General features: G+C 43.0%; 1 protein-coding gene across 1 annotated transcript in view; it reads right to left on the reverse strand.

The window, feature by feature from the left end:
* ADAMTS12 (ADAM metallopeptidase with thrombospondin type 1 motif 12) overlaps positions 1 to 27,643 on the reverse strand; it is a 323,221-nt gene that overhangs the window by 285,549 nt on the left and 10,029 nt on the right. The window contains exon 2 of the mRNA XM_073343691.1: positions 25,533 to 25,894. Coding sequence (XP_073199792.1) covers positions 25,533 to 25,894 — 362 coding nt within the window. The remainder of the gene's footprint in view (positions 1 to 25,532; positions 25,895 to 27,643) is intronic.

Raw genomic sequence — 27,643 nt, forward strand, 5'->3', positions numbered from 1 at the left:
TCTATTTGCTGAAAGAAAACATGTTAACTATATGAACATGGCCACAGGGAATGAATCCAACACAACACGCTCCCCACCCCAACCCCGAGGCCCGGCAAAACCAGAGATACTCAGCTGGGGTAAGTTAGTGTAGCTCCAGCTGAGGAGCTGTCTCCATGTGTTCTCAAAAGAGGACTGCTCTTAGTGGCATCCTCCCCACAAAGAACCTGGTGTGCAGTACAGTAGTAATTACACCAAGTAATGGCTCTGTCTGTAGTCAGCCAGTGCATTACATTTAAATTACAGTCCCCAATTAAAAAAAAAAAGGAGTACTTGTGGCACCTTAGAGACTAACCAATTTATTAGAGCATAAGCTTTCGTGAGCTACAGCTCACTTGCATCCGATGAAGTGAGCTGTAGCTCACGAAAGCTTATGCTCAAATAAATTGGTTAGTCTCTAAGGTGCCACAAGTCCTCCTTTTCTTTTTGCGAATACAGACTAACACGGCTGTTACTCTGAAAGTCCCCAATTAAGTATACTATTCCCTTTTTAGATTTGCACTCCCTTCTGGGAACTGTATGTAACCATTTTTAATAATAATTCTATTTATACAGAAAGACTGTTTGCTTTGTCATCTGGCAGGCTAAGAAGAAAGGGCTTTCTGGGACATGCCCAGCAGAGAATTGGGTTTCTTACTGGTCTTTAGGATCCAGGTTCTTAAAGGAACAGTCTAAGACCTTTATCTCCATTCTCAAAGACCCTGAGGATGTTGCCCTTTAATTTATATTCCTGCACAGAGATTTGCCTTCCCATGAGACAGAAAGAGAGACAGGTGGATGGCCCATGTTTTCTTTCCTCTAAATTGCTGTAGTACTCAGACTTCCCAATCCTTCCCCAGAGCAGAATGGAATTCATTTCCTCATTTTAAAAAAAGAAATCCCCATTTAACAGGGTTAACAGGATAACTGAGTGGAATATTGGATCTTCAGCTTGGCTTATGCTAGGAAAAGAAACTAGCATTTCTCATCAGAGAGTCTTATTTTATTAATGTCTTTTTTTCCCCCAGCTACAAAGACTGACTGTTACCTGACAGGAAATAGTTGCAGTTTCATCTCTCCAGCTTGTTTCAAGAAGAATAAATCTGTCTGCCGCCACGTGATAATTGGCTGTAATTATTCCCTAACCAGTCCACTTGTGGCTAATTGAACAAGTCAGAGACACAGCAATAACCACTCAGGAAGCACCTCAGAGGGCATGCTGTAGAATAGCCCTAGAGGAGAAACATTTTTTTCCTTTTTAGTTAGGAGTTCTAAGGAGGAAGGAGATAAGACTCCAGTAAAATCCTCATGGGCTGAAGGCATGAATCTGAAACTGCTCTGAAATTTAGAGATCAATTCCCCCTTCCCCCCATTAATTTGAGGTGTTGTATAGTCAGAAGTCCTTGCCAAGACTGTTTTGTCCAAATCAGACCCTGTGTGAGGATATGGACAGCACAGGACATGATGAATTAGTCTGGAAGGAAGAGAGGTAGAGGGAATTTAAAAACAAGTTGAAACCTCTGTGTAGTAATGACACGTGAGTGCTGTCTCTTCCACCACAAGCAGAACAGAGGGGATGGAACCCAGTGGGACTTCCATGAAAAGGGCCTCCCTGAACAACCAGATACCCAGCACTAACGTTTGATGCTGCTCTGAAAAGATCACCTGGCTCAGTGAAGAAAAATCCCACCTTCCCCTGCCAGATCAGCAGGGCTGTCAACTGTATCATTTCATTATTATTTGTATTGCAGCAGCATGTGGGCTTCCCAGTCATGGACCAGAGTCCCATTGTGCTAGGCACTGTACAAACACAGATCCAGAAGATGGCCCCTTTCCCAAAGAGCATAGATCATAACTTTCCTCTGGATTTTCACTATGTTTTCCAGTGAGGAGTTCAGATGTCAACCAGCCAATATTCTATTTCAGATGGAAATCACAGTAAATTCCAAAATTACTTCTTTAAAACAATTAGGTTACTGAATGGCAAACCCAAGCATTCAAAAGCAAGAATACAGTAGTTAAAGGAACCCTAAATCTTACACAGCTCACATTATTCTTATCCCATATAAAATAATTCACCCCGTGTATATTTATATTTCTTTTTCAAAGGGATTGTGACTTGTGTTTATATTCCCGAGATTACTCAGAAGGTAATTTGGGTCAGAGGTAAGGTGACAAAATATGCATTACATCCTGTTTAATAAGAATTATTTGTTTCTTTTGAGGGCAGTGCATTACTTATGATACCTCTCCTCACCAAACAACATACAGATATTAGTCTACAACAGGGATTCTCACCCTGGGGAGTCATGACCCCCAGAAAGGTGGCAAACAGTTCCGGAGACGCTACAAGGGTTAGGGGTCCTGGCTGGGGTATCCCTATATGGTAAAGGGGGGGTGAAGTATAGAAAGGTTGATACCACTACTCTACTACATTATGAAAAACTGGCAGCATATAGTTAACACAAGGACTTTTATGCTCCCTATTTATTATTTTACATATTTAACAAAATATGAAGACTGGAGGACATATATTTTTCAGGCTTGCAAACAAACACATGCACATGAGTAACCATGAGTATGAGTACTCCTATTAATTATAAAAATTACTCACCTGGGTACATGTTTACAGGATCAGGCCTATAGCCTGTAAGGCCCAAATCCTCAAAGGTCTTTAGGCTCCTAATTTCCCGTGATTTCAGTGTAAATACCTTCAAGGTTCCAGACCTTCACTTTTTCAGGCAGTTTCCACGTCTTCCTATGTGTCTGTACAGTGTCTAATGCAAATGGGCCCTGATCCTCTGGGCACTACTGCAATACAAATAATGATGGTCAATCTTAATAATGGTGGGTTAGTGAAATGAACTAGAAGGAGGGGAATCAGTTTTCATAAACATATAAGTGAAGGGTGTAACTGAACTATAACAATTACCAGGGCGGTGGTTATATAGTCAGATACCCTAGACATTAAAACTGCTCCTTACAGTATTAATATTCGATCCATGATTCTGCACAGCCCAAGGACTGAGAGGTGATGACAGCAAAGCAACTACACACCAGGCTGCCAAGTGGGACTACAGGTCAGGTCTGACATGCGCAGGGCTGTGACCAGGATTCCTTGTGGACCCACATGCTTCACAGTATGAGGAGGCCTTGCCTTCAGCCGCTTCTTCAAGACCAATAAACATTCCCTTCTATGATGACACCAAGGCTGGGAAGCCTGCACAATTCACCTCCTGGGCATTGCCATGTGCCTTTCCCTTCCTGTGGGCCAGGCTGATGGGGCCCATCTTATTCACTGATGTATTTCATCACCACCCTCCCGTCATATTTATCAGCACCCTTACTACAAACATACTGAAGTTTGTCAGAAGTGATGCTTATATGACAGTTCTAATAGAGTACATGAAAAAACAAGGCTCAGAGTCCTGCATATCTTACAAGTGTGATACTAAAGGGCAGGAGCAACTCTATTTCTGCTTGTTGCATTTGTTTTCATGCCTTATGGATAAACAGAGCCAAGTGCAATTTCTGATCCAGCCCCATGCTTCATTCAGTTAGAAAGTATGAAACATGACACTAATCTGAGACAGTACTGGACAGCTGCAATTTAGTGACCATGAACTAGAGGTGGAAACTAGAACAAAAAGTACAATGCAAGCCCAGAGGGGAACAACTGTGCAACTGCTTTGCCACAGAAGAAATTGAAATGATGAATGAGTCACTTTCTATCCCAGAGTCCAAAATACAAGGGAGAGCAAGAAATGTATTTCCACTAATCAGCAGAAATTGGGATTTTCCAGGGTTTTTTTTTAAAGTGCCAAGGAAAAACTGCATTACACTCTGGGTAAGGTCCTACAGTTCTTTTGTTTGTTTGTTTGTTTCCAGGCATTGATGAGTGTTTATTTTAAAAGGGGTGAAAAATCAGTACAAAAAACTAATTTCACAGTTTCCAGGTCAATATCAGGGTTAAATACTGGGGAAAGGGAGGGCAGAAAAATAAAACAGCAAATAGAGAAAATTAAATTGTTTAGGAAACCATTCTCTCTAATCCCCATTACAATAATAAAACTTCTTTTTAAAACAAAAACAGTTTAGTGCTGGTGACGTGTGCAGTTACGCTTGCTAGAAGGGGTTTCTGTGTGAATTCCAAGAGTCCTGGGTTATCGTAGCTTGCACCAGTTTTTTCAAAATGTCCAATGCTTTTTTCACCAGGGCTCAGAAAGGGTTTCCTCCAGTAACCAAAACTGGGTGACTATCCCCTGAAGGACACTGGAGAGAACAGACAAAGAAGGAGTACTTGAACAGAACCCTCATCACAAAATCACCATCTTTCCTGTCACAGAGGTGGGACACAGAGGCTGGGAGCCAGAAGAGAGCAGCTCCCAGTCAGTGAGTTACAGACGTGTGAGCAGCATGTCCTGTTCCCAGCCTGGGGGCATTAGGGGGCTCTGTCTGGCGGGCAAAGCGGACAGGGCTCTTCTCCAGGCAGTGACGCGTCCCAGGGCACACATACTCACAGGGGAAAAGGGTGCCTACCCAGAAGTGGAGAGGGGTTGGCAGGACGTGTACAGGGATCTGTGCCCTGGGGCTGTGCTGAAGTGCTGGGGTCAGGAGGGAACCAGTACTCCCTGCAGCCTGACACTGCAACAGTCCACAGTCTCAGCAGACTGACTGTCCATCTCTTTCTCCCACTATCCAGCTGCAGCAACCACCGACTGGCAATTACCCTCCCCTGTGCAGCCGTGCTGTGCCATGCAGCAGGGAGTCTGCAATCAGGGAGCTGGGGATGGAGGGAGGGTTCAGCAGGTACAAAATCTGGATAGAAATCAGAAAAAAAATTGGAATACTGGATTTTTCAATACCGGAGAATTTTTTGGAGGCTTTTGGTAGAAGCCAAAAATGAAGGGTTTTAATCTATGGGACAAGTCATAGTGAGATGCTGTGTGTAACTGTATCAGGAATGGACAGGTGATGAAGCCTCAGACAGTACTGAGCATTTCCATAATATATTGTCCCTGTCACTGCTACATGCTCCAGGGGTGTCGCTATAATTTGGCAACACTTGTAGAGCTCGCCATGTCCAGAGCTTATTTCTGAATAAGAAGAGCTACAATGACAGCGTTCGTGACTCCTGCCTTCCCGTATCTCGCCTCCACAGCGGGGAGAGTCATTCTACTGCAGACTGGAAAACATACGCCAGTGTTAATTTCTGGCTATCCTCTGGATTATATTCTGCTACATCCTATCCATAGAGGGCTAGTGCCAATTGGCAGACTAACCCAGGGTGAAGGGCAGTGCATTGCTGTGCGGTCTCCAGGTGGAGATTGCAACTCTTTGAGTTGCAGTCTCTTTCCCTGTCTCCGCGTTGCTCTGGGTGTGAGTAAATTCTGATAGGTCTGATGCACGATATGCTCCCTGATGTACAAGTCGAGCTACACCACCAGGTGCACTGTGGGGGTGGAGTCAGGGTTCTCCTCCCTCCTGTTCATCTGTTATTTCCTATGTGCAAGCAGCACTAGTCTAGGGCCCCAGTGCAAGGGAATAAGGACGTCTTATGCAGGCATATAGGCTGGACCACTATCTAGATCTTATATAGTGATTCTAATAGCACAGTGCACTGCAAAAACGAGAGCAGCTCATTGATTCTCCTGACTTGTGTCCCAGAGTGACCACAGCTGTTCCTTGGCATGGAGTTTTACTTCTCCTGGCCTAAGGGTGCTGGGCTCATTTTAGATTGTGTCTGTGCATTTCTGAACAATGCTACAAATATAATTACACAGGAAGATGTATTGCTCCTTTCTGAAGCTAGAGGTAGAAGTAACCATTTAAGGGACGGTTATTGACCAAATTATTGTGTCATCCCGCTCAGAGGTCAACTCGGAGACCTTACTGAAGGTCAGTAAGGTCTGCGAGTTGACCTCTGAGTGGGATATAGATTATTCATTAATATAGAACATGACTTTAACTCCTAATAATCCAAGTTAAATTTACATCTGATTGTTCAGATTATTAAAAACTTGTATTCCATGAGTGTGTAAAGCCCTAACCAGGATCAGGGGCCCCATTGCATAAGGCACTTTGCACACATATATGAACAAAATATTGAATATATGTCCTATAAGTAGCTTGTGTAGGGACAGATTGCTGCTTAGGAGCTGAAGCAGACAGTGCCGAGATTAATGAAGCAGAGTCAATGGCACAAAACCAAAATCTATTTTAATTAATGAAAACATCTCTGGGTCCCCTAAATTCTAGCATACTTGGCCTATCAAGGCCTAACATTTCAGAGCGTGGTATCTTATGATACTAACATCTAGTAACTGATCAAATACAGATAGTGCTGTCCTCCTTAAAATACTGGTACCTTGACATGTGGGGTCAACAGGATTTTCAGGTTCATGAAATATTTGAGGACTTTTGATTGCTTTAAAACCAATTATTATCAGAGACTTGAATAGCTTTGATAAGAACTACAGTGACAGAAAAAGCACTTTGGAAATTCCAGTTAACAAGTTTTAGCAGATAGAATCTAGTTCTTGCCATTTATAAGGAGTTGTTTCTGACTACAAATCATAAATCAGTCACTAAATTACTCCTGATATAGTCCAGCCATACATCTGACCTATTTTGGGTTGCAAAATGCCTAAAATACTATTAGAGACAAGGTGGGTGAGGTCATATCTTTTATTGGAGCAACTTCTGTTGGTGTGAGAGACACAAGCTTTCAAGCTACACAGAGATCTCTGTGTTGTTTGGTAGCTTGTCTCTCTCACCAACCTCATCCACCTTCTGTCTCTGATATCCTGGGACCAACATGGCTGCAAGAATAATGATTTGCAGTGAATTCTTTTCTGCACACCTGGGAATTACAGACCATAAACACAGACACTAGCCTACTCAGATAATCCACACACCATCACAGAAGCCAGCATAGATATGCGCATGGGTCACTATGTGTCACAAGGTCATCTTTGTCCTTTTACACTGATCTGGATTCACTTCCTGTACACACGTCCAGAACCAAAGCCACACAAACATTAGTGCCTTGGAGAAGGTAGCAAAAATATAAATAGGTGTTAATTAAATAGGCTTGAGGGGTTATTGTAATGTTTAGAATTTTTAAATGAACTGTTCTTTTAAATTGAAATAAGTACCTGGTACTCAGGAGACACTTTGTCTGCCAGAATTTTCAGGGGCAGCAGACAGCAGCAGATTAAACCAAAGATGAAATATTACCAGTGGATGCAGTTTCAACCCTGATAGACCAACTGTGGAGTCTTCTAGCTGGCACCAATCGTTATTACTTAGCAGGCATGCTTCTGTTACCATTATAGAAACATGCATATACCTAATGAGCCAGAGTTTTTACAAAAGGAAGCCAAAGTATTTGTCAGTTGGTCTCACCAAAACAAGTAGCCCTTGTTCTCAGAGACTTAGCCAGTTTGCCTGATATGACCTGAATGAAAAAGATATTTGCATGAATTACTGAGATTCATTTAGCTCTCTGATTGAGTCCCATACAATCATGTTGCAAAAGAATTGTTAACCAACACATATGTTAGGTTAGTACATACCACATCATACAATGCCTGGCAGCCATAAGAGCTGACCTAGCCTATGTTTTTCCCAGAGTTCTGTTCACTCATGCTAAGCTACATCCCACAACACCCTGCAATACTACAGCTCAGCACTTGGCATAAGCAAATAGGAAACTTGTCAAAATCAAGATACATTTGTTCTATGTCTTAGTACAAGCTAGGGAGATGCTTTGTGGACCAAAACCTAGATAAGGAAGGTACAGAACAAGAAGTTAAGGAACTGGTGCAAACCGATGGGTTAGATTTTAGTGACATGTAAGAAGTTTTATAGCTTGTATAAATCAACCTAAAAATACTTGTAGCTGAAATGTGTAACTTTGGGAGCACACCTTCTGTGTAAGGAGAATTTATCAACGCTGCAGAAGATGGCTTCCCAGAAACTGGTAACATGTTGAACCTTTTTCATGTACTATACTATTTTTTACTTTTAGCAATAAACCTGACCGATATTGGTAAGTTGGTGTCTCGGGTACATATCAGAATGAACCAAAGTGTGGTCAAACAATTGACTATCCAGTTTATCCACAGAATCTATAAACTGGATGCTCTGTTCACGGCAGTCTGCATGGTATTTATGTTTTGAAGTCTCCGTTTTATTGAATATATTAACCGTAGCTGGTTATTTTTTTAATTTGGTTGTCTCTTATTTGGCTCCTTTTGCTACACACACTGTTCTGATGAGAGAAGCATCCAGTTTTATACCTCAGCCATTACAATCCTCCCAATCATAGGAACTCAGACCAGCTGCAGACCTCAGGCTAACACAGAGCCAGATCATTTACATAAGGAAGATAAACATCCTGTAGCCACATCGCCAAATACTCACAGGATCCCAGACAGTCATTTCCAGACAAGACTGTGCAGGAGAAATGCCTTTAGTAGCTTTGTGACAATTTATTGCACCCAAATTAATGAAACTGCTAGAGAAGGGTGGAGGGAAAACACACACACACACTCACATCTCCTCCAGTTAAGTGGACACTCAAAAAGTTCAGGCCTATACTATAAAATGTGGATTTTTTATGGCTGTCAATTAATCACAGTTAGCTCACGCGATTAACTCAAAAATATTAATTGCGATTAATCGTAGTTTTAATTGCATTGTTAAACAATGGAATACCAATTGAAATTTATTAAATATTTTGGATGTTTTTCTACATTTTCAAATATTTGATTTCAATTGGGCAGATGTACTTTGGAATGTTTCTATGCAGCCACTGAAGCACGATCAGGAGTAGATTAAGGCAATGAGAGGACAGGATATCTTCAAGCCATATAAAAATAAAAATTCAGTATTTGCAGAGAGAAAAAAAATGATGCTATTTTGAAGAACCCAGGTGCAATGTTCTATTGCCCTTACAGTTTACTACTAATATATTTATTTTAATCCATCCACCCTAATAGTTCTATTGAAATGCTAGATTTCTGGACTAACCCCTTGATATCGGTCAAAGGTGACATCTCACAACTGGAGTCATGTTACACCATCAGCAAAGGCAGCTGAACTCACACATACTGAGAACTCCAACAAGGTTCATCTGGTTTCAGAGTAACAGCCGTGTTAGTCTGTATTCGCAAAAAGAAAAGGAGTACTTGTGGCACCTTAGAGACTAACCAATTTATTTGAGCATGAGCTTTCGTGAGCTACAGCTCACTTCATCGGATGCATACCGTGGAAACTGCAGAAGACATTATATACACACAGAGACCATGAAACAATACCTCCTCCCACCCCACTGTCCTGTCCATACACACACAAACTCACTCTCCAGCTGGTAATAGCTTATCTAAAGTGATCATCAAGTTGGGCCATTTCCAGCACAAATCCAGGTTTTCTCACCCTCCGCCCCCCCTCACACAAACTCACTCTCCTGCTGGTAATAGCCCATCCAAAGTGACCACTCTCTTCACAATGTGTATGATAATCAAGGTGGGCCATTTCCTGCACAAATCCAGGTTCTCTCACCCCCTCACCCCCCTCCAAAAACCACACACACAAACTCACTCTCCTGCTGGTAATAGCTCATCCAAAGTGACCACTCTCCCTACAATGTGCATGGTAATCAAGGTGGGCCATTTCCAGCACAAATCCAGGCTTTCTCACCCCCCGCCCCCGGAAACACACACACACACAAACTCACTCTCCTGCTGGCAATAGCTCATCCAAACTGACCACTCTCCAAGTTTAAATCCAAGTTTAACCAGAACGTCGGGGGGTGGGGGTTAGGAAAAAACAAGGGGAAATAGGCTACCTTGCATAATGACTTAGCCACTCCCAGTCTCTATTTAAGCCTAAATTAATAGTATCCAATTTGCAAATGAATTCCAATTCAGCAGTTTCTCGCTGGAGTCTGGATTTGAAGTTTTTTTGTTGTAAGATAGCGACCTTCATGTCTGTGTGTGAGGGGGATGAGGGGGTGAGAGAACCTGGATTTGTGCAGGAAATGGCCCACCTTGATTATCATACACATTGTGAAGAGAGTGGTCACTTTGGATGGGCTATTACCAGCAGGAGAGTGAGTTTGTGTGAGGGGGGGCGGAGGGTGAGAAAACCTGGATTTGTGCTGGAAATGGCCCAACTTGATGATCACTTTAGATAAGCTATTACCAGCAGGAGAGTGAGTTTGTGTGTGTATGGACAGGACAGTGGGGTGGGAGGAGGTATTGTTTCATGGTCTCTGTGTGTATATGATGTCTTCTGCAGTTTCCACGGTATGCATCCGATGAAGTGAGCTGTAGCTCACGAAAGCTCATGCTCAAATAAATTGGTTAGTCTCTAAGGTGCCAAAGGTTCATCTGGACTGTCAGCTGGGGTGTTCCTGCAGACAGATGGGAGACAGACATCATTGGAGCCATTGAAGGTATCAGTAAAGCTGGGGTTTGGGCACTAAGGAAAGGAATGAACTCCCAAGAAAATGTTAAATAGAAAAAAACCTGCAGTGAATAGTGGTCCTACAGTTCTGAACAACAAGAAGGTAACTTCTTCGTATCTATTAACACAGTAAAAGAAACATCTCTAGAAACCAAGCAACAGAGAAGGCAGGATAAAAAACACATGCACAGGAAACTCCACATTGTATGGGATTTTTTTCTAAGAGTACGTTTTTCTATATATGTAGTGTGTCTAACTGACAACAGAAAATACACGGCAGATATATAAAGGGGACCACTTAGTGGTTCCCTTTCCACATTTTGATTTTTTTTTTTTTTTTAAAGCAGCACGAGACTCAGAGTTTAAAGGCTTCTTGCGTCCTGGCCAGGAAACATTCCCATCTGCAAACAAAGAGAGTTTCCAGGGGGCCTCGGGCCTTCTAGGGTGGCATTTTTCAGGCTCTCACAGTTATTTCCTTCTTCCTTGACTCAGCAAATCAAGGTTGCTGCTGTCCCATAGGTGCTAATGAAATCTAAACAAAGAGCTCAAACAGAATGGGGAGGTGTGCTAGCCTTCCATGGACAACCAGGATCTACCAGTTAATACAAAGGGTACAGAAACGTCACATGAGGAGGTAGGAGACTCAGTTTAAATAAATTTCATTTTAATGGAATGGGAAGATTTGGACAGAAGCCAAAAAAAAACCTTTTCCAGCTTTTTGCCCATTCTTAAAAGTGTAAGGAGCAGTTCCCTTAAGGAGAATGGGAAAGTGTTTGTGGTCAAGCAGAAAAGTAACCATTGCAAAAGTAGTTCTGTCTGGGTGAGAGGACCAATTATGATGGTCGCTGTACTCCTTAATAATGAGATACATCTAAAAGAACAATAATAAGGGGGGGGGCAGTATTTTAGAACTGCTCAGCACCCACAATTGGGGCATTTCTCTCAATAGGAACAGCAGGGAGCTGATTACTTTTGAAAGGTTTACCACTACGTTATTTGGTATTCTTTCAGGTGAAGGTAAAATGGAGAGGAGAGAAGCCTCGGGGGACGGGCGTGTGTGTGGTTGATCTGAGAACATAGTCCATTTCCTCAGGCCTAGCACTGGGGAGAGGATTTGGCTCTTTGACAGTGTCTGTTAAATAAGGATTTGTTCTGACACAGCAGTGTCTGCTCTTTTCATTTTCAAATGTACTCTGCGGCTGTGAAGTTCCATGTCAGTGAGCAAGGCTGAATTCAAATTGAGGCGGTCACTAGGGCAACATTTGGTGGGGCGGACAATGGGACCTCGACTCTGGTATAGGATTTGCTGTCAAATGTTTACTCATCTGGGGAAAGAGGAAATCATTAGCATTTCACAGAAACAGATTTACCATCAGCATACATTTCATAGCATTTTGCAGACAAAGAAAGAAGTTGTCGATTACCAATGTGTAGGCAGGACTGACAGTGCTATAGTGTGTGTGTGTGTATAGTCTTGCCCAGATGTCAAATAAATTATTACCAAGGCAACTGCATCACAGTTATTTTACCCCAGGATACACAATAATCTTTTTGCACTTCATACTATGTTGCTAAGTGTGAAACATTCCCTACAACCCTAAGCTAACATTCGGGACAGAGATACTATTGGTAAGCTACTAAATTGATTAGATTGTTTTCATAAATTATGGTAACTAAGAACAAAGAAAAAAAGTGAACAACTGCACCAAAGAGTGCTTCAGTGATGCTATATATATTTAGTGTGGGAAGAAGGCTGACATTGTGATGAAGGCACAGGACCTCTAGGTGGTACAACAGACCAGCTTTCCCTGGGCCACTTCCTGTACTCTCTTCAGTTTTGGGGGTGGTTGTGGCACTCAGCTTCCCTCTCAACAGAGTGTTGCTCCTACAGTCTCAATAGTTCAAACACTCTTCCCAGCTCACTTTCCAGTGTCTACCTGCTCCCCTTTGTCAGAGGGAAGGAGGGGGAGGAAAAGGGGATCAGGGTCTTGGCCTCCCAGTTGGGTCTTATCCACAGTCCAGACTCTTCCCAGAAAAACACACACATGCCTGCCTCTCCTTCACTCTCCCCATTTGCCTGTCAGCAGCTCCTTTTTTAGCAGGCCCTCCATTTCGAACATGCTTTGCAGCTGCTGAGGGGCTGGGCCTTCTTGGCCCAGTACTGCTCTATTACATCTTAAGTCTTAGTGAGGGGTCTATAAACCCATCACAGGTGGCAACACTACCTCCTCCTTCTGCTCTGATTTTGTGAATGAAGTTTTCAATTTTCCTTTGCTGTTAATTTAAAAAGTAGTTAAAAGGCTCAAAATTTAAAGAAAACATTCTGTTTTGGGTCAAACAAAGCATTCCGTTCAACCCAAAACAATTTTTGTTTTGGCACAAAAACCAAAAATTGTTTGTTTCAGGTGATCCAAAATGAAATTTTTCAGTCCAACCGGCAAATTAAAACAATGGATTACTTGCACAGCTCTAGCTTGCAGTGTCTCCCTGAGCTGAAGCTATCAGGTGTCGCTGAGCCTAGTGAGTCTCAGAACCTTAAAAGGGGATGGGCCAGGCTCAGAAAAGGAAGTGACAGCAGTTGGTTGGCCATAAGCCACCATAGAGCATTCCACAGGCACAAGAATGGATATTTTTATTTGATTTGCTTGTGTTCACAGTTGGTTTCTGTGTCATGTGTGTTGAACAAGAACCCTTTAACTAAATGCAAAATCTGTGAGAGGTCTGGGGGCAGGGGAGTGGAAGAGAGAGTTAACTTGGGTCTCCAGTGACATTTCTTTCTAGTTGTTCAGAACCTGGTCCTGCATGGCTGGAGTAACTTTAAAGAAAGCCTATTGCTTTATCTCTAGAAAAGAACTACAGCTATTTAAACCCCCCAAGGTATTATCTGTCAGGCCACAGATAGGCTAGACTCAAGATATGAAACAGTAGCAGCACTGGTTTCAGGTAAATATAAAAACAATTCTGGAATGATCAACTCATGAGAACACATGGCATTTGACTCCAAAGATTCTTCCCCCTAGCACAAACCTCTGAACTGTGAAGCTAGAAAATGTAGGATTGTTATTTAGTCCATGCTTCCCATTCACAACAATTCAGGAAATCATTTGATGACTATAAGAGCTCAGAAATCAAGAAAGTCAAATTTGTATAACAAACCTACTGATGTGTAAACCATCACAATTCACTTATGTAAACAAGACCACATCACACACACCTGCCCTCTGACGCTTCCACTGTCTCTCCTTTCATTGAAGTGTCCAGTTCAAAATTGTCACACTAATTTTTAAGACCCTCTGTGGATTTACTGCAGACTTTCTCTTCCCTGCCCTCTCCAGTCATCTGGCCCATCTCATAATTGGTAAGAAAAATCTTCTCTCCTCACTTACTCCTGTCATCTGAAAGTGTCTTCCTGGGGAAAAAAAATAATCTTTGCCTCATCAATTCTTCATCTCTGTAAATTTCATCTGAAGACTTTCTCCACTGCTTATACATCCTAAGGGAGGAGTGGGGAAATTAAGTCCGATGGGGAGTTATTCCACTCTGTAAGCCATTTGGGGATGCAGAGTGTACAAAAGATGCTAAATATAAAAATTGTAATGTAAAGTATAACAAAGTTCTTAGTACTTGCCACATTTCTCCATTGGTATGTACTGTAAACAGAGAAAGCATGATGGCATTCTGATAAAAAAAACAAGCAATATATTGTCGTCCTGGAGGAACACTGCCAGCAATCAGGCAGAAAGTTGTTTCGCATACATGGGTAATTAGAGAACCCTGCTACTTTATCAAGGCTCTTAATATGATTCACTCAATAGGTGCCCTCTGAAAATTACTAGAAAACTGATCTCCCAGCAGCAGATGGTTTATGTCTATATCCACTTTTTTATGAAGAAATAAGACGACTCCCAAAATGTAATGAATAGAAATGAATAGTAATAGCAATGTCATTGTTACATGAAAGAGTGATAGGATACATCATTTTAAATGCAGAAATAAGCTTCAAAGTAAAAAAAAACACAGGGGAGCTGAAAATCTGCTCCTTACATTTTCTCTATTTCCATCTATGTTACATCTGTATGATCTTTATGACAGGACATAAATCCAGGAGCATTTGTGCTCAGTGTGGTGAGGATTTGCTCTGATTACATTATTATCTGAAACTCGGAAAAACAGTAACTTACAAAAATGAACTGAAACTTAAAAAGACCTGATAGGAAAGTAAGTTCTTCTAGAGGCAAAGTTCATGAGTAGGAAATGCAGGTGTTAGCTGGGTAGAGGTCAGGTGCTTCTTTATGGCTCTAGCACTGTAGTCGAATGGTGCCTTACTCCATTTAATAGAGACTGTCCTAACTAGACAACAAGCATCTATTTTTGTTATTTCCTTGATTCCTCCAGAATCAGTAAAGCCAGCCAGACCCTTGGCCAACTCTAACACATAATTCGTCTCTCCACCAAATTGAAGATCTACAGTGCAGTGGTCCTAACATCTCTTCTGTATGGTTCTGAGACATAGACTCTTTATAGACAGCACATTAAACAGCTTGAGCAATTTCACATGTGCTCCCTCCACTCATTTGCTGGCAGGACAGCGTGACTATAGTGACTTTTAGTGGTTCTTCCCTGTCAGCCTCAGAGGGAGGTCACTACACCTCTCTACGCCACCTAGCATGCTAATCCCCTGTCAATTTGCTTTGTGTCAGTAAAGAGTCTAGGGCCCTGGCCCCTTGGGGCAGGGCAGGGCAATCAGCGGTCTTTAGCCCAGCTTCCTGGCTGAGGTAGATGGTAAACAGTCAGGCTAAAGCCCCCACAAAGCAGCAGTAGTCAATAATCCAGCACCCTGACTGGGGAAGACAGCAAAAAGAGGCAGGCTCAAGACCTCTGGGCAGGGCAGAGCAGTAGTGGTCTGTATAACCCAGCTTCCTGGCTGGGGCAGAGAGCAAACAAGCAGAGGCTGTCTGGTGTTGGATAAGTAGGCCGCCACCCCAGGGGTGGAGTCGCAGCAGAAGGTAGGGGTACCTGGGGCCACCCTACTCCACTGGGTCCCAGCCCAGGGTCCTACCAATAGCAGGTGATCCTGCCACTGGGTCAGTGGGGATCCTACCAAAACATACTAACTGTGGTTTCAGCAACACAGCCGAATGAATGTCTGGTTTCCCTGGGCTACTTCTTATCCCTACCTGTTTGTAGGGCTCTGTTGCTTGCAGATCCTCAGTATCCTCGGGATACGCAGCAGCCAACAGTCCCAGTAGCTCCTTGGGGTACTCGCCTGGCGCAGTCCTGGCAACTCCCCAGGGTATTCAGCTGACATAGTCCCAACAGCTCCCCTCCCTTGGAGTTCTCCTCCAGGGGCACGGGTTGGCACATATCAGTCCCTGGTCCAGGAGCCAGCAACAGGGCAGAGCATCTGCCTCCTTCCCTTGCTCTGATCCAACTGAGCTGAAGGCCCCGCCTCTTATACTTCCTGTTCCACCCCACTGCTTCCAACGCGTGGGGTGGGCCCAGCCTAGCTCCGCGCACCGGGGGGGAGTGATTCCTCCCTGTCAGCCTCGGAGGGAGGCCACTCCAACTCACTACTGTGACCAATATGAAGGTCCTTGAGAGACCAAACACAACCAGCATCAAGGAAATGGTACTGAGAGCACAATTTGACTGGACACTTCATCAGAATGGAGGACCACTGCCACCCAAAACAGCTCCTGCATGGGGAGCTGAGGCAGGGCAAAAGAAAGAAGGACCATCCCTATAAGAGCTTCAAAGATAACTGGAAGAGCAGTCTCCAGTGCGCTGGTATCAATCTTACAGAACTTGAGCAAATGGCACAGAACAGGACTCACGGATGGTCTTTGACAAGATTAGCATGCAGCAGGTTTAAGCGGGATCGATGAAATCGTCTCCAGGCTGCACGTGAAAGACGCCACAGAGCCACATTATCAAACATCATGGATACAGACTCCCCACGTCCTCAATGTGGCCAACTCTGTGCATCAGGATTCTGACTTTAGAGTCATATGTGAAGCCATAGATGAGAATTGGGTCAGTGATGGACTACTACTACTGTAAGTTCTCATTTGTCTTGCCAAGCTACCCAGAACATTGGCAGGCAAAGAGCACCACTGGTATTACTGTTCAGTATTCAGCTCATTTGAAACCTAAAATGTTATTCTAGCCAGACAGTGGCTTAGTCATCTACACTCTTGACCCCTTCCTCCCAAAGATACAAGTCATGGCTCTGGCCTTCAGGAGTATAAATTGAGTCATAGGTAGTTTGCTCTGCAGTACTTTTGGATGAGGAGTAAAATTTTCCAGAGTGCCTAAGGCCCAGAGGCACAAAAGGACTTAGGCGTTGCAATGCTGAGCATCACAACACCTAACTTTGAGGCACCTAGAAGATCACAGGAAAAACACTGAGTGATCACAAAGTCCAAGTTAGGCACCTAGACTCCCTTTGCAATGCATGGGGAGAGACAGGCGCCTAAGGATGCAATCCACAAAAGCCAGCGTACTAGGCAGGGAGCTGCCTAAGCTAGCAATGAGAGATGCTGACAAGAGGGGTGTGTGCTAAGCCCCATTCCTCTCTCAGAGTTCAGTGCCTTAGTCCAGGCTGCAGAGAGATGCCTATCTCTGCTAGCAATCCACAACCAGGAACCCCTTTCCCAGCATCAGGCGACTTAGTTGTTTCAGGTAAGAATGAGTTTGGTGCTTGCCTAGCTCCAAGCAAAGTTGCCGGAGGAGGTGCCTCCCTCCTAACCCTTAATCCAGGGCCAGTTCTAGGGGTGGGCAAGCAGGGTGGTCACCCTGGGTGCCATCTTCCAGAGGCCTCTGTGCCACTCAGGTTCTGTTTGCTTGTTTTCGGCTTGGGCTCTGGGGAGGAGGGGGCTGAAAACATTTTTATCCTGGCCAGGTAAATAGCCAAGGCTCCTCTTTTTGCCCTTAGCCCAGTGGTAGGCTACTCACTGGGATGTGGGAGGCCCCTAGTTCAAGTTCCCTCTCTGTCTGATGAGGAGAAGGGATTTAAACAAAGGTCTCCCACCTCTTGGTGAATGGCCTAACCACTGGACTACAGAGTAACTCGCTCTTTTTCTGGCCCAATTAATAGTTAATTATTCAATCAACATGGAACAACTTCAATAGAAGAGATTGACAGAGACCCACCTAGTTCAGTGGTTGGAGCACTCACCTGAGAGGTGGGTGTGACATTGCACCCCATAATGCTTTATAGAAATATGCTTATGAGTGTAAATATGACCTACCTGGAATATGTTTTATGCTAGATATGCCATGTAACATATCTTTGCAAAGGTTATGTTCTACTGAATGTATTCATCCTATTTGTATGCATGTATCATTTTTATATCTGAAGTTATGAGCATTGCATCTGTGCTTGTATTTAAAGTGTTTGCTGTAGGAAGCACATGAGGCAGATTTGGTCAACATAGTGTGAAGGAGTTATTCTAGTACAGTCAAACCTCGCAATATCTCGCGATAACGCGAATTCGGATATAATGCGATCATCAGTTGGCTCCCCTTTAAGGCCGTAATACTGTTCGCGTTTTGCCGGAATACTTTTTTTACGACATTTATAAATAAACCGCGTTCTTCCATTATGGATACAACAGTTCGCAAATGCAAGTCGTTTTCTGCCCAAGAGAAATTGTATGCCATGGATCAAGTAAAGAAGGGCAAACAAGAAACTCAGCTTGCTAGAGATCTAGGAATTAGCGAGTCCACTCTGCGGGGGTGGAAAAAAGAAGAAGAAAAGCTCCGTAGTCTACCCTGCATTCTTGAAGAGGAAACTGGTTTACAGAGTAAAAAGGTCAAGTTTGCTAATGACAAAAGCCTGGATTCAGCCTTGTACCAATGGTTTCTCCAGGCTCACTTAGCAGGAGTTCCCATTTCTGGCCCTATTCTGAAAGCTCAAGCAGAGAAATTTGATCTCCTTATCAATGGAAATGAATCCAAATTTAAAGCGAGTAACGGCTGGCTGGACAGATTCAAGAAAAGGCACACTATAAGCCAAGTTCTTGTGTCTGGGGAAAGCCGCTCAGCTGATAAAGAGGATGCCAATTCCTACCCAACTGAGCTTAAAAAGTTGCTGGAGGAAGGTTGCTACACAGCCGATCAAGTTTACAACTGCAATGAGACTGGTTTATGCTTTAAAATGTTACCCGATCACACCCTCGCAACCAGGACTGATAGTCAGAAATGAAATGAGAAGGCTTTAAGCAGAGGAAGGACCGAGTCACTCTCTTGTTTTGTGTCAACAAGTCTGGCAGCCACAAAGTCAGACCTCTGATGATCGGAAAAGTGAGATCTCCCAGATGTTTTCATCATGTTAATATGAAGGCCCTTTCCTTTGAATACACCAACAGCAAGAATGCATGGATGAATATCTCCATATTTCAAGATTTTTTCCATAAAACTTTCGTGCCAGCCACTCGGGCTCATTTACGAAAACTCAAGCAGGAGCAAAAAGCTCTCCTACTGCTGGATAATTGCCCTGCCCACCCCCCAGTGGAAAATCTTGTCAGTTGTGACGGCAAGATTAAAGTCTCTTATCTCCCGAAGAACACTAAGTCATAAATCCAGCCACTGGACCAAGGCATCATATCGGTATTTAAGCAAAACTATCATCGCAAAATGATCAAGCAGATGGTATCGGATAACAGCTCCTCCGTCAATACATCAACTCCTACCAGGCCTGACACACTCACTATACTCAACACATTGCTTTCATAGTATTTACCCAAAAAGGGTCATGTGAGATGTCTAATGGAAGCTTATCTCATACTGATCCTCCTAAAAGTTGTGGGATGTATGTAGGGGTGATATTTAAGAAGTTGTATGGATGTACTGAAATGTGTTTAGAATCTGTGTGCCAGGCAGGGTTCACAAGTAGGTTTTACCAGACAAAGGGCAATCCACTTTGTCTCTGATGTGTGTGAAGCAAACACAAAACATGTAATGTCTAAAGGAGAAACAGGTTGACATGGGGACATGATCTCAACATTGCAGCAGGGCACCAGGAAGGCATTTTAAAGGACTATTGAACTATAACAGGGGGGTGGAACAACACTCCATTATCCATTTCACGGAGGAACACCCTTGGCAGAGGGGGGCAATTTGTGAAGGAATGAATCCTAGATTGACTGAAAACCAGCAAGCTCTGCCAAAAAGCTTTGAGGGTAAGAAACTGCTTTAGACAAGGGTTGTACCCTAGCAAGTGTTAGTCTCTAGAAAGCTTGTTATATTTTTGTTTTATTTGTAATCACTTCTGTTTTCATTAGTCTGACTCAAAACTCACTTGAATCTGGGGATCTCTGTTTTTTGTTCATAAACCGATATTTGTTTTCACTATAAATAGACATGTGTTGATATAAAGGTCCTGAAATCTCAGCTGTAACTGTCCACCTGTGCGTATATGTCTCTTTGGGGGGGGCTCCATAGTGGGGCTCCATTCTGAGAGTGTCCAGTGCCAGGAGCTGAATGCTACCAGGGAACACTCTTCACGGGGGTTTCAGGGATTGGGGTACGTCTGATGTTAACCTGCAAAGCAAGATAGCAAAATAGGACTGGTAGAGTCCTGAAGTGAGTGCTTGAAAAGCTGGTGGTATACAAGAGCTGACATCCAGCTACCACAGGATAAACACCCTCATGTTGAAGGCAAGGGGATAACAAGATGACAAGCACCCCAAAAAAGCATCACACCTAGGCACTTAGGGAACCTTTATCCAGGAATTTTAGGCACTGACTGAGTTTAAGCACCTACATGGTTAGGCAGTGGCAAGAGGGGGTTACAGTGGTGGCTAAAATTGGTGGCTAAAACTGGCTAAAAAGTCTGGGGTTTAGGTGCCTACATAGGTTTGTGGATCTGGGCCTAAGTAGCTTAGAAGCCTAGGACCATTGGCTTTCAATAAAACTTAGACTCCTAAATCACATAGACACTTTGGAAAATTTCACCAGAGACTTACAAACCAGGACCTTGTCTGCTCTGCATGGACATTAAATATCCTGGTCGCAGCCCTGGACCATTGTGGGGTCAACCTCAATCATGGAGTAAATCAGAGCACCTCCCAGGGCCAGTTCCAGCAGCAGGGAATTGTTGTAACATAGGCGTACCTTAAGCTTGCCCTCTTTTCCCCAGACACAACCCTGGCACTCATGCTCAGAAGAAACAATAAACATCAGAGCCCAAGCAAGGACATTTGTCCACTGACCTGCTAGGCAAGTTTAGGGAAGCTTTGCATTATCAAAATCATAAGCATTGCCAGACTAGAGCAGACTCAATATCCACATAGACCAGTATCCAATCTCTGACGATGGCCAGCATCAGATGCTTCACAAGAAGGCGTAAAAAATCTGCAATAGGGAGACTTGGGAGAATCTGCTCCTCACATTAGGTCTTATCCTGATTCCTAATAGTTAGAGGTTGGTTTAAGCCCCAATGCATGAGTTTCAATATCCCTTCCGAAATGTGCTATAATTAGGACAACTCCCATGCAGTCTTGGATAGTGACCCAGCACATCTTGTTCATTTTAAGAACACTTTCACTGCAGATTTGACAAAAACGCAAAGAAGGTACCAAGGTGAGATTTCTATAGATAGCTACAGCACTCAACCCGGGGTTTAAGAATGTGAAGTGCCTTCCAAAATCTGAGAGGGATGAGGTGTGGTGCATGCTTTCAGAAGTCTTAAAAGAGCAATGTAGTGGGGCAGTTATCCCGCTCTGGGGGAGGGAGGCTGGGCTGATTGGGGAGGCAGCTACAGCTGGGGCCATGCCCCAATCAGGCCACACCTGGCCCTGTTATAAGGGCTCAGGGAGGAGCTGGGTCATAGTCTCTCTCTAGCTGTGGAGAGAGAAGGATCTGGTGGCCTGGGAGCAGGGTACCAGGTGCAGAGCAGTGCTGGGGAAAGGCAATAGAAGCTGGGGAGCTCCAGCCTGGAAACTCCCCAGGCTGAGGCCTTGGGTAAGGCCAAAGCAGGTATTGGCATTGCAGAAGTGCAGCCTGGGGCTAGGCAGAGGCAGCTGGTCCTACCCCCTTGCCGATGATGAGTAGCCATTACGGACTGCAGTCTGCCCCAGTGAGAGGGGGCTAGATGACTGGCAGTAGTCACTGAGGCAAGATGGGGTTAGAGGGATGGGGGTTCCCCAGGGAGGGGAGAGCCAGAGGGTGGGGATGCTGTTGGGGCAGAACCCTGAGGTAAAGGTCACTGGAGTCCTGAGAGGGACATGGGGCCTGAGGCAGGTGAGACACTGGCCAGCAGAGGGCGCTCTGGAGCTGGACATGAGCTAATTCCCAGGACGACCAGCAGGAGGCGCTGAGCCAGTAAGTCGTCGTCTCGCTACAAGCAAAACTCTGATGCAGAAATTACAGAACCTGAAGCACCAAAAAAGAAAATCAACCTTCTGCTGGTGGCATTTGACTCAGATGATGAAGATGAACATGCATCGGCCCACGCTGCTTTGGATTGTTATTGAACAGAAACCCGTCATCAGCATAGATGCATGTCCTCTGGAATGGTGGTTGAAGCATGAAGGGACATATGAATCTTTAGCGCATGTGGCATATAAATATCTTGCAACACCAGCTACAACAGTGTCATGAGAACACCTGTTCTCACTTTCAGGTGAATTGTAAAGAAGAATCAGGCAGCATTATCTCCTGCAAATTGTAACCAAACTTGTTTCTCTGAGTGATTGGCTGAACAAGAAGTAGAACAGAGTGGACTTGTAGACTCTAGAGTTTTACATTGTTTTATTTTTGAATGCAGTTTTTTTGTACATAATTATACATTTGTAAGTTCAACTTTCATGATAAAGAGCTTGCACTACACTACTTGTATTAGGTGAATTGAAAAATACTATTTCTTTTGTACAGTGCAAATATTTGTAATAAAAAATAAATATAAGGTGTGCATTGTACACTTTGTATTCTTTGTTATAACTGAATATATTTGAAAATGTAGAAAACATACAAAAATATTTAAATAAATGGTATTATATTATTGTTTAACAGCACAATTAATCGCAATTCATTTTTTTTAATCATGCGATTAATTGCGATTAATTTTTTTAATTGCTCGACAGCCCTAATAGTCATATAAATTTCCAATCCTTTTTAAAATTTTGCTAAATTCTTGGCTGCAATGAGTTCCACTGTCTAATTATGTGTTGTATGGAAAAGTATTTGTAACTATCAGTTTTGAATTTGCCACATTTTAATTTCACTGACTGTCCCCTTGTTCTTTCCATTTTATAACACAAAGCTCCCAACCTACTTTCTGTGTATCATTCATTTATTTGATACACTTGTATCATATTACCTCTTATTTGTCTTCTAAGGTAAACAATCTATCAATCTCTGTTCATATGAGAGGTTTTTCCATGACCCAAATCATTCTTACAACCCTTCTCTGAACTCCTGCTAATTCTACAATTCAAACATATGTCAGCTTGGTAATGTGTACAATGTGGTGCTAAGCAACCCTGTAATTTATAAATGTTATCTAAACTCAGCCCAGTATAATGCAGGTTCGTGACTAATTCAGTAAGCAAAACAATACAAAAAAACAAACAAAAATCCCACATCGCACAATGTATTCCCCAAACAGGAGGCTTCATAACAAATATATTCAATCAAAAATTTAGAACCCATGACAACAAACTCTGATGAACCTTAAAGTTCCAAAACCTAAAACTTGTTCATGCTGCTTTAGTTCTCAAAACTAAAGACTTCACGCTGTCAACCTTACCTCACAATTGCTCAGTGGGACTATTGGTGCAGGTTACTATTCAGTGTAAGAATGGAAGAATCAGACACAGAGTTCATGGACAAAAGTCTATGTTTCCGACATGGCATTAACTTGAGAACCTTACTCATACCCCAGTATGCAAGAGAATAATGCATTAGAATACCATTTTTCAAAAGCACCTAAATCCCATTGAGTTTCAATGAGACTTGGGCTCATACGTGACTTAGAACCTTTTGAAAATTTACCGTACATTTATATACTGAATCTTTTTAAAATGCACACCAAAGGACATCTTAGCATGTTGTTGGAGACAGCATATTTGGAAGGAAATCGGTATTCAAGCCATAAAGAATTAGCATTTCACTCAAGTTGTACATCTCATGGATATTAATGTAAAATTGCTGTGGAGGTAAAAGACCATTCATCAAAAGAACCTAATTGCTTTTGACTACCTTTTCCTATCAGACACTCTTCTCTATAGCCTAATTGTCGCTTCATATTTCTAAAATGCTCCAAAAAGACTTTGACAATCCGACAGACAACAATCTCTGCCTTTTCACTGAGCAATATTCCATATCTTATTTAAACATATAGCATTGGAAAACCTATTTTTAAGAAGAGTGCAGCTGTTGTTTTTCAGTACTCTGTCATGTGCTACTCCAAGGACTCCAATTTTATCTGTAGGAGACCAATTTTCATGTGTGTCCAGGCTATGTTAGAAGCCCACAGGGGTTTCTAAAGCTTTGGAATAGCAAGGAATTTCTTTACATATCAATAGACTGGGGAAGGGGGAGGAAATTCTTCACAGATGTTTATCTTGGCACAATTCATTTTGCAGAAACGAAAGAATTCAGGCTTGAGAGTGAACTCTGGTCTCTTGTTCTGCAGGCCATTGCAGACTGAGACATGTTGCTCAAAGTTCTGGCTACCATTGTTGTCTTTCAGTAAACCAAACAGTCCTGAAGAATCTTACTCTGCTGCCTGTTTGATTTCCCAGTTTCAAATAAGTTAAACCCTTGCAGATTAAATTCTGCACTTGGATGCGGACACCCAGCTGCCGCCAAAGTGAATGGGAAAAATATAACAATTTATTTGTCCATTTTCCAAAGCTTTCATGTGTTACCCAGAAAGATCAAGAAGGTCATGGGTACCAGAGGGTTGCACACTGTTGCTTCTGTAGACCAAGCTCATTGCAAAGACCATGGACTCTTTGCATCCCTCCATTCACCCCACAAGCGCACAGTATGCCAGGCTCCCATTCCCCTCTATTTCAGGGACTCCCAACAACCCATGCCCCTTCCTTCATGACAGGGGCTCTCTGTGGCCCCCAATTTCCCTCTCCCGTCATACCAGAAACTCTGAGTATCCCCCTTTCTCCCATTCTCCTCACATGTCAGCAGCTCTCTGTGCATCCTGCCCCATTTCCTTTCTCCTCTACCATGCTAGGGGCTCTATGTGTCCCCTCATTCCTCCCTACTCCTCTCTTTCCCTGCACCATTCTCATTTTCTGACTTGGGGGGGAGAAGCCTCCCAAGGTGTTCACTCTATTGAAACAATGGGCAGAGTAGAGATGGGGAGTCAGCCAGTTCTTTGACCTATAGACAAGTCCAGAGATGGTGGAAGCTGCTGGCTCCGCTAACCAGATCCAAGGAGCTCCACGTGCCCCCCACGTCCTGCTTGTGGTTTTCCATTTTTCACCAAAATGAACAGGATTCTTCCCACTGATGCCTAGAACACTCCCTGAAATTTTGGAATTGGTAGGATGTGGCATTCAGAAGTTATTGCATTACAGGCAGACAGAGAAATGCCTTCCAATTGAGCACAAACCCTTGCTTTGCTTATCTAATAAGCAGCCAAAAACTGAACTAAAGTTCAGCTGAACCTTTGGACATTGAATGTCAGCGTGGACATTGAATTAGAAACCCCATTATACGCTCTCATGAAATTTCTGGTGCATCTGAGCTTCAGCAGTGCTAAAAATATTGTCCAACAAGAATAAACACTTCACCTCTCAGACCTAATCTAAACTAGAGCGTGTAGAGAAATGGGAGATTTTAAAAAGTTGCAAACTTTTGTACCTTTCCCACCCTACAAAAAAAAATAGCTTTAGATTTGGTTTAAAGTTTGTGTGAAAATTCAGGCTGGTTCTTATTCAAGTGATACATAAATGCAAGTTATTTTATTCAGACTAGTTCATCTAGTGTTTTAACCAAACACATGCACACCTCTGGCTCACTTCCAAAGAGATCAAAATCATCATGGCACCACGATGCAAGACCACATCACTTACCAGCCCATTGCAAGTGCTGATCACTGCTGGTCCATTCCCAGAATTTGGCTGCAAGACTGTACCAATGAGGTGACATGAGGTTCCTGAGTAAGGTACAATCTTTGCACCAGTGTGGTTCCCGTATCTCCTTTCCAGTACATAGTTAGCAGAAAGGAATCCTTGATGGACAGTCAAGTTAAAAAACAGATCCTTCTCCTTGTGGTTAATTTTATAATACACAAGGTTTTCCTTTCTACTGAAGTCTCTTTTCCTCCTGGCATCTGAGGTGTGATGGTGTAAACTGTAAGAGAGAAAATGGCCGCTTGCATCTACTTTTGCAGGACCAACCATGTGGTATTCTTGCAGTGTCCGGATAAAGTGCTCTGGGAAAAAAACAAAGGGAACATTTTAGCTTTTCATAGAATCAAAGGCCTGGGAGGGACCTCAAGAGGTCATCTAGTCCAGTCCCTGCGCTCATGGCAGGACTAAGTATTATCTAGACCATTCCTGACAGGTGTTTATCAAATCTTCTCTTAAAAATCTCCAATGATGGAGATTCCACAACCTCCCTAGACAATTTATTCCAGTGCTTAATCACCCTGACAGTTGGGAAGTTTTTCCGAATGTCCAACCTAAACCTCCTCTGCTGCAATTTAAGCCCATTGCTTCTTGTCCTATCCTCAAGAGGTTAAGAAGAACAATTCTTCTCCCTCCTCCTTTTATGTACTTGAAAACTGTTATCATGTCCCCTCTGTCTTCTCTTTTCCAGACTAAACAAACCCAAAATTTTCAATCTTCCCTCATAAATCATGTTTTCTAGACCTTTAATCATCTTTTGTTGCTCTTCTCTGGACTTTCTCCAATTTGTCCACATCTTTCCTGAAATGTGGCACCGAAAACTGCATACAATACTCCAGCTGAGGCCTAATCAGCACGGAGTAGAGCAGAAGAATTTCTTCTCGTGTCTTGCTTACAACACTCCTGCTAATACATCCCAGAATGATGACTGCTTTTTTTGCAACAGTGTTACACTGTTGACTCATATTTAGCTTGTGGTCCACTATGACCCCCAGATCCCTTTCCACAGTACTGCTTCCTAGGCGGTCATTTCCCATTTTGTATGTGTGGAACTGATTGTTCCTTCCTCTTAAATGGAGTACTTTACATTTGTCCTTATTGAATTTCATCCTATTTACTTCAGACTCTTAGGATATAGATATTCAGACCTGTCTGTAAAGGCCTATACTCTAAGAATTTAGGTGTATTCTTATCACTTGGCTAGTTATAGAGGTATAAAAGAAAGAATCAAAATCAGTCTGCCTGTGTAAGTTCCTTCTCTTACTGTGACAGTCTGAGGCCCTGTTCTTAGGCTAAGGCCTTTGGCTAAGCAACAGAGGCAGCCATAAGTTGGGAAGCGACCGGTCACATCCTCACATTCCAAACTAGTCACATTGAAAGAAGGTGCTATTGGGCTGTTGTCATAAATATAAAGGGAAGGGTAAACCCCTTTGAAATCCCTCCTGGCCAGGGGAAAGCTCCTCTCACCTGTAAAGGGTTAAGAAGCTAAAGGTAACCTCGCTGGCACCTGACCAAAATGACCAATGAGGAGACAAGATACTTTCAAAAGCTGGGAGGAGGGAGAGAAACAAAGGGTCTGTGTCTGTCTATATGCTGGGCTTTTGCCAGGGACAGAACAGGAATGGAGTCTTAGAACTTTTAGTAAGTAATCTAGCTAGGTATGTGTTAGATTATGATTTCTTTAAATGGCTGAGAAAAGAATTGTGCTGAATAGAATAACTATTTCTGTCTGTGTATCTTTTTTGTAACTTAAGGTTTTGCCTAGAGGGGTTCTCTATGTTTTTTAATCTAATTACCCTGTAAGATATCTACCATCCTGATTTTACAGGGGGGATTTCTTTATTTCTATTTACTTCTATTTTTTTATTAAAAGTTTTCTTGTAAAAAACTGAATGCTTTTTCATTGTTCTCAGATCCAAGGGTTTGGGTCTGTGGTCACCTATGCAAATTGGTGAGGTTTTTTATCCAACATTTCCCAGGAAAGTGGGGGGTGCAAGTGTTGGGAGGATTGTTCATTGTTCTTAAGATCCAAGGGTCTGGGTCTGTAGTCACCT

This window comes from Lepidochelys kempii, chromosome 5 (assembly GCF_965140285.1).
Source record: "Lepidochelys kempii isolate rLepKem1 chromosome 5, rLepKem1.hap1, whole genome shotgun sequence".
In the NCBI taxonomy this organism is placed as follows: Eukaryota; Metazoa; Chordata; order Testudines; family Cheloniidae; genus Lepidochelys; species Lepidochelys kempii.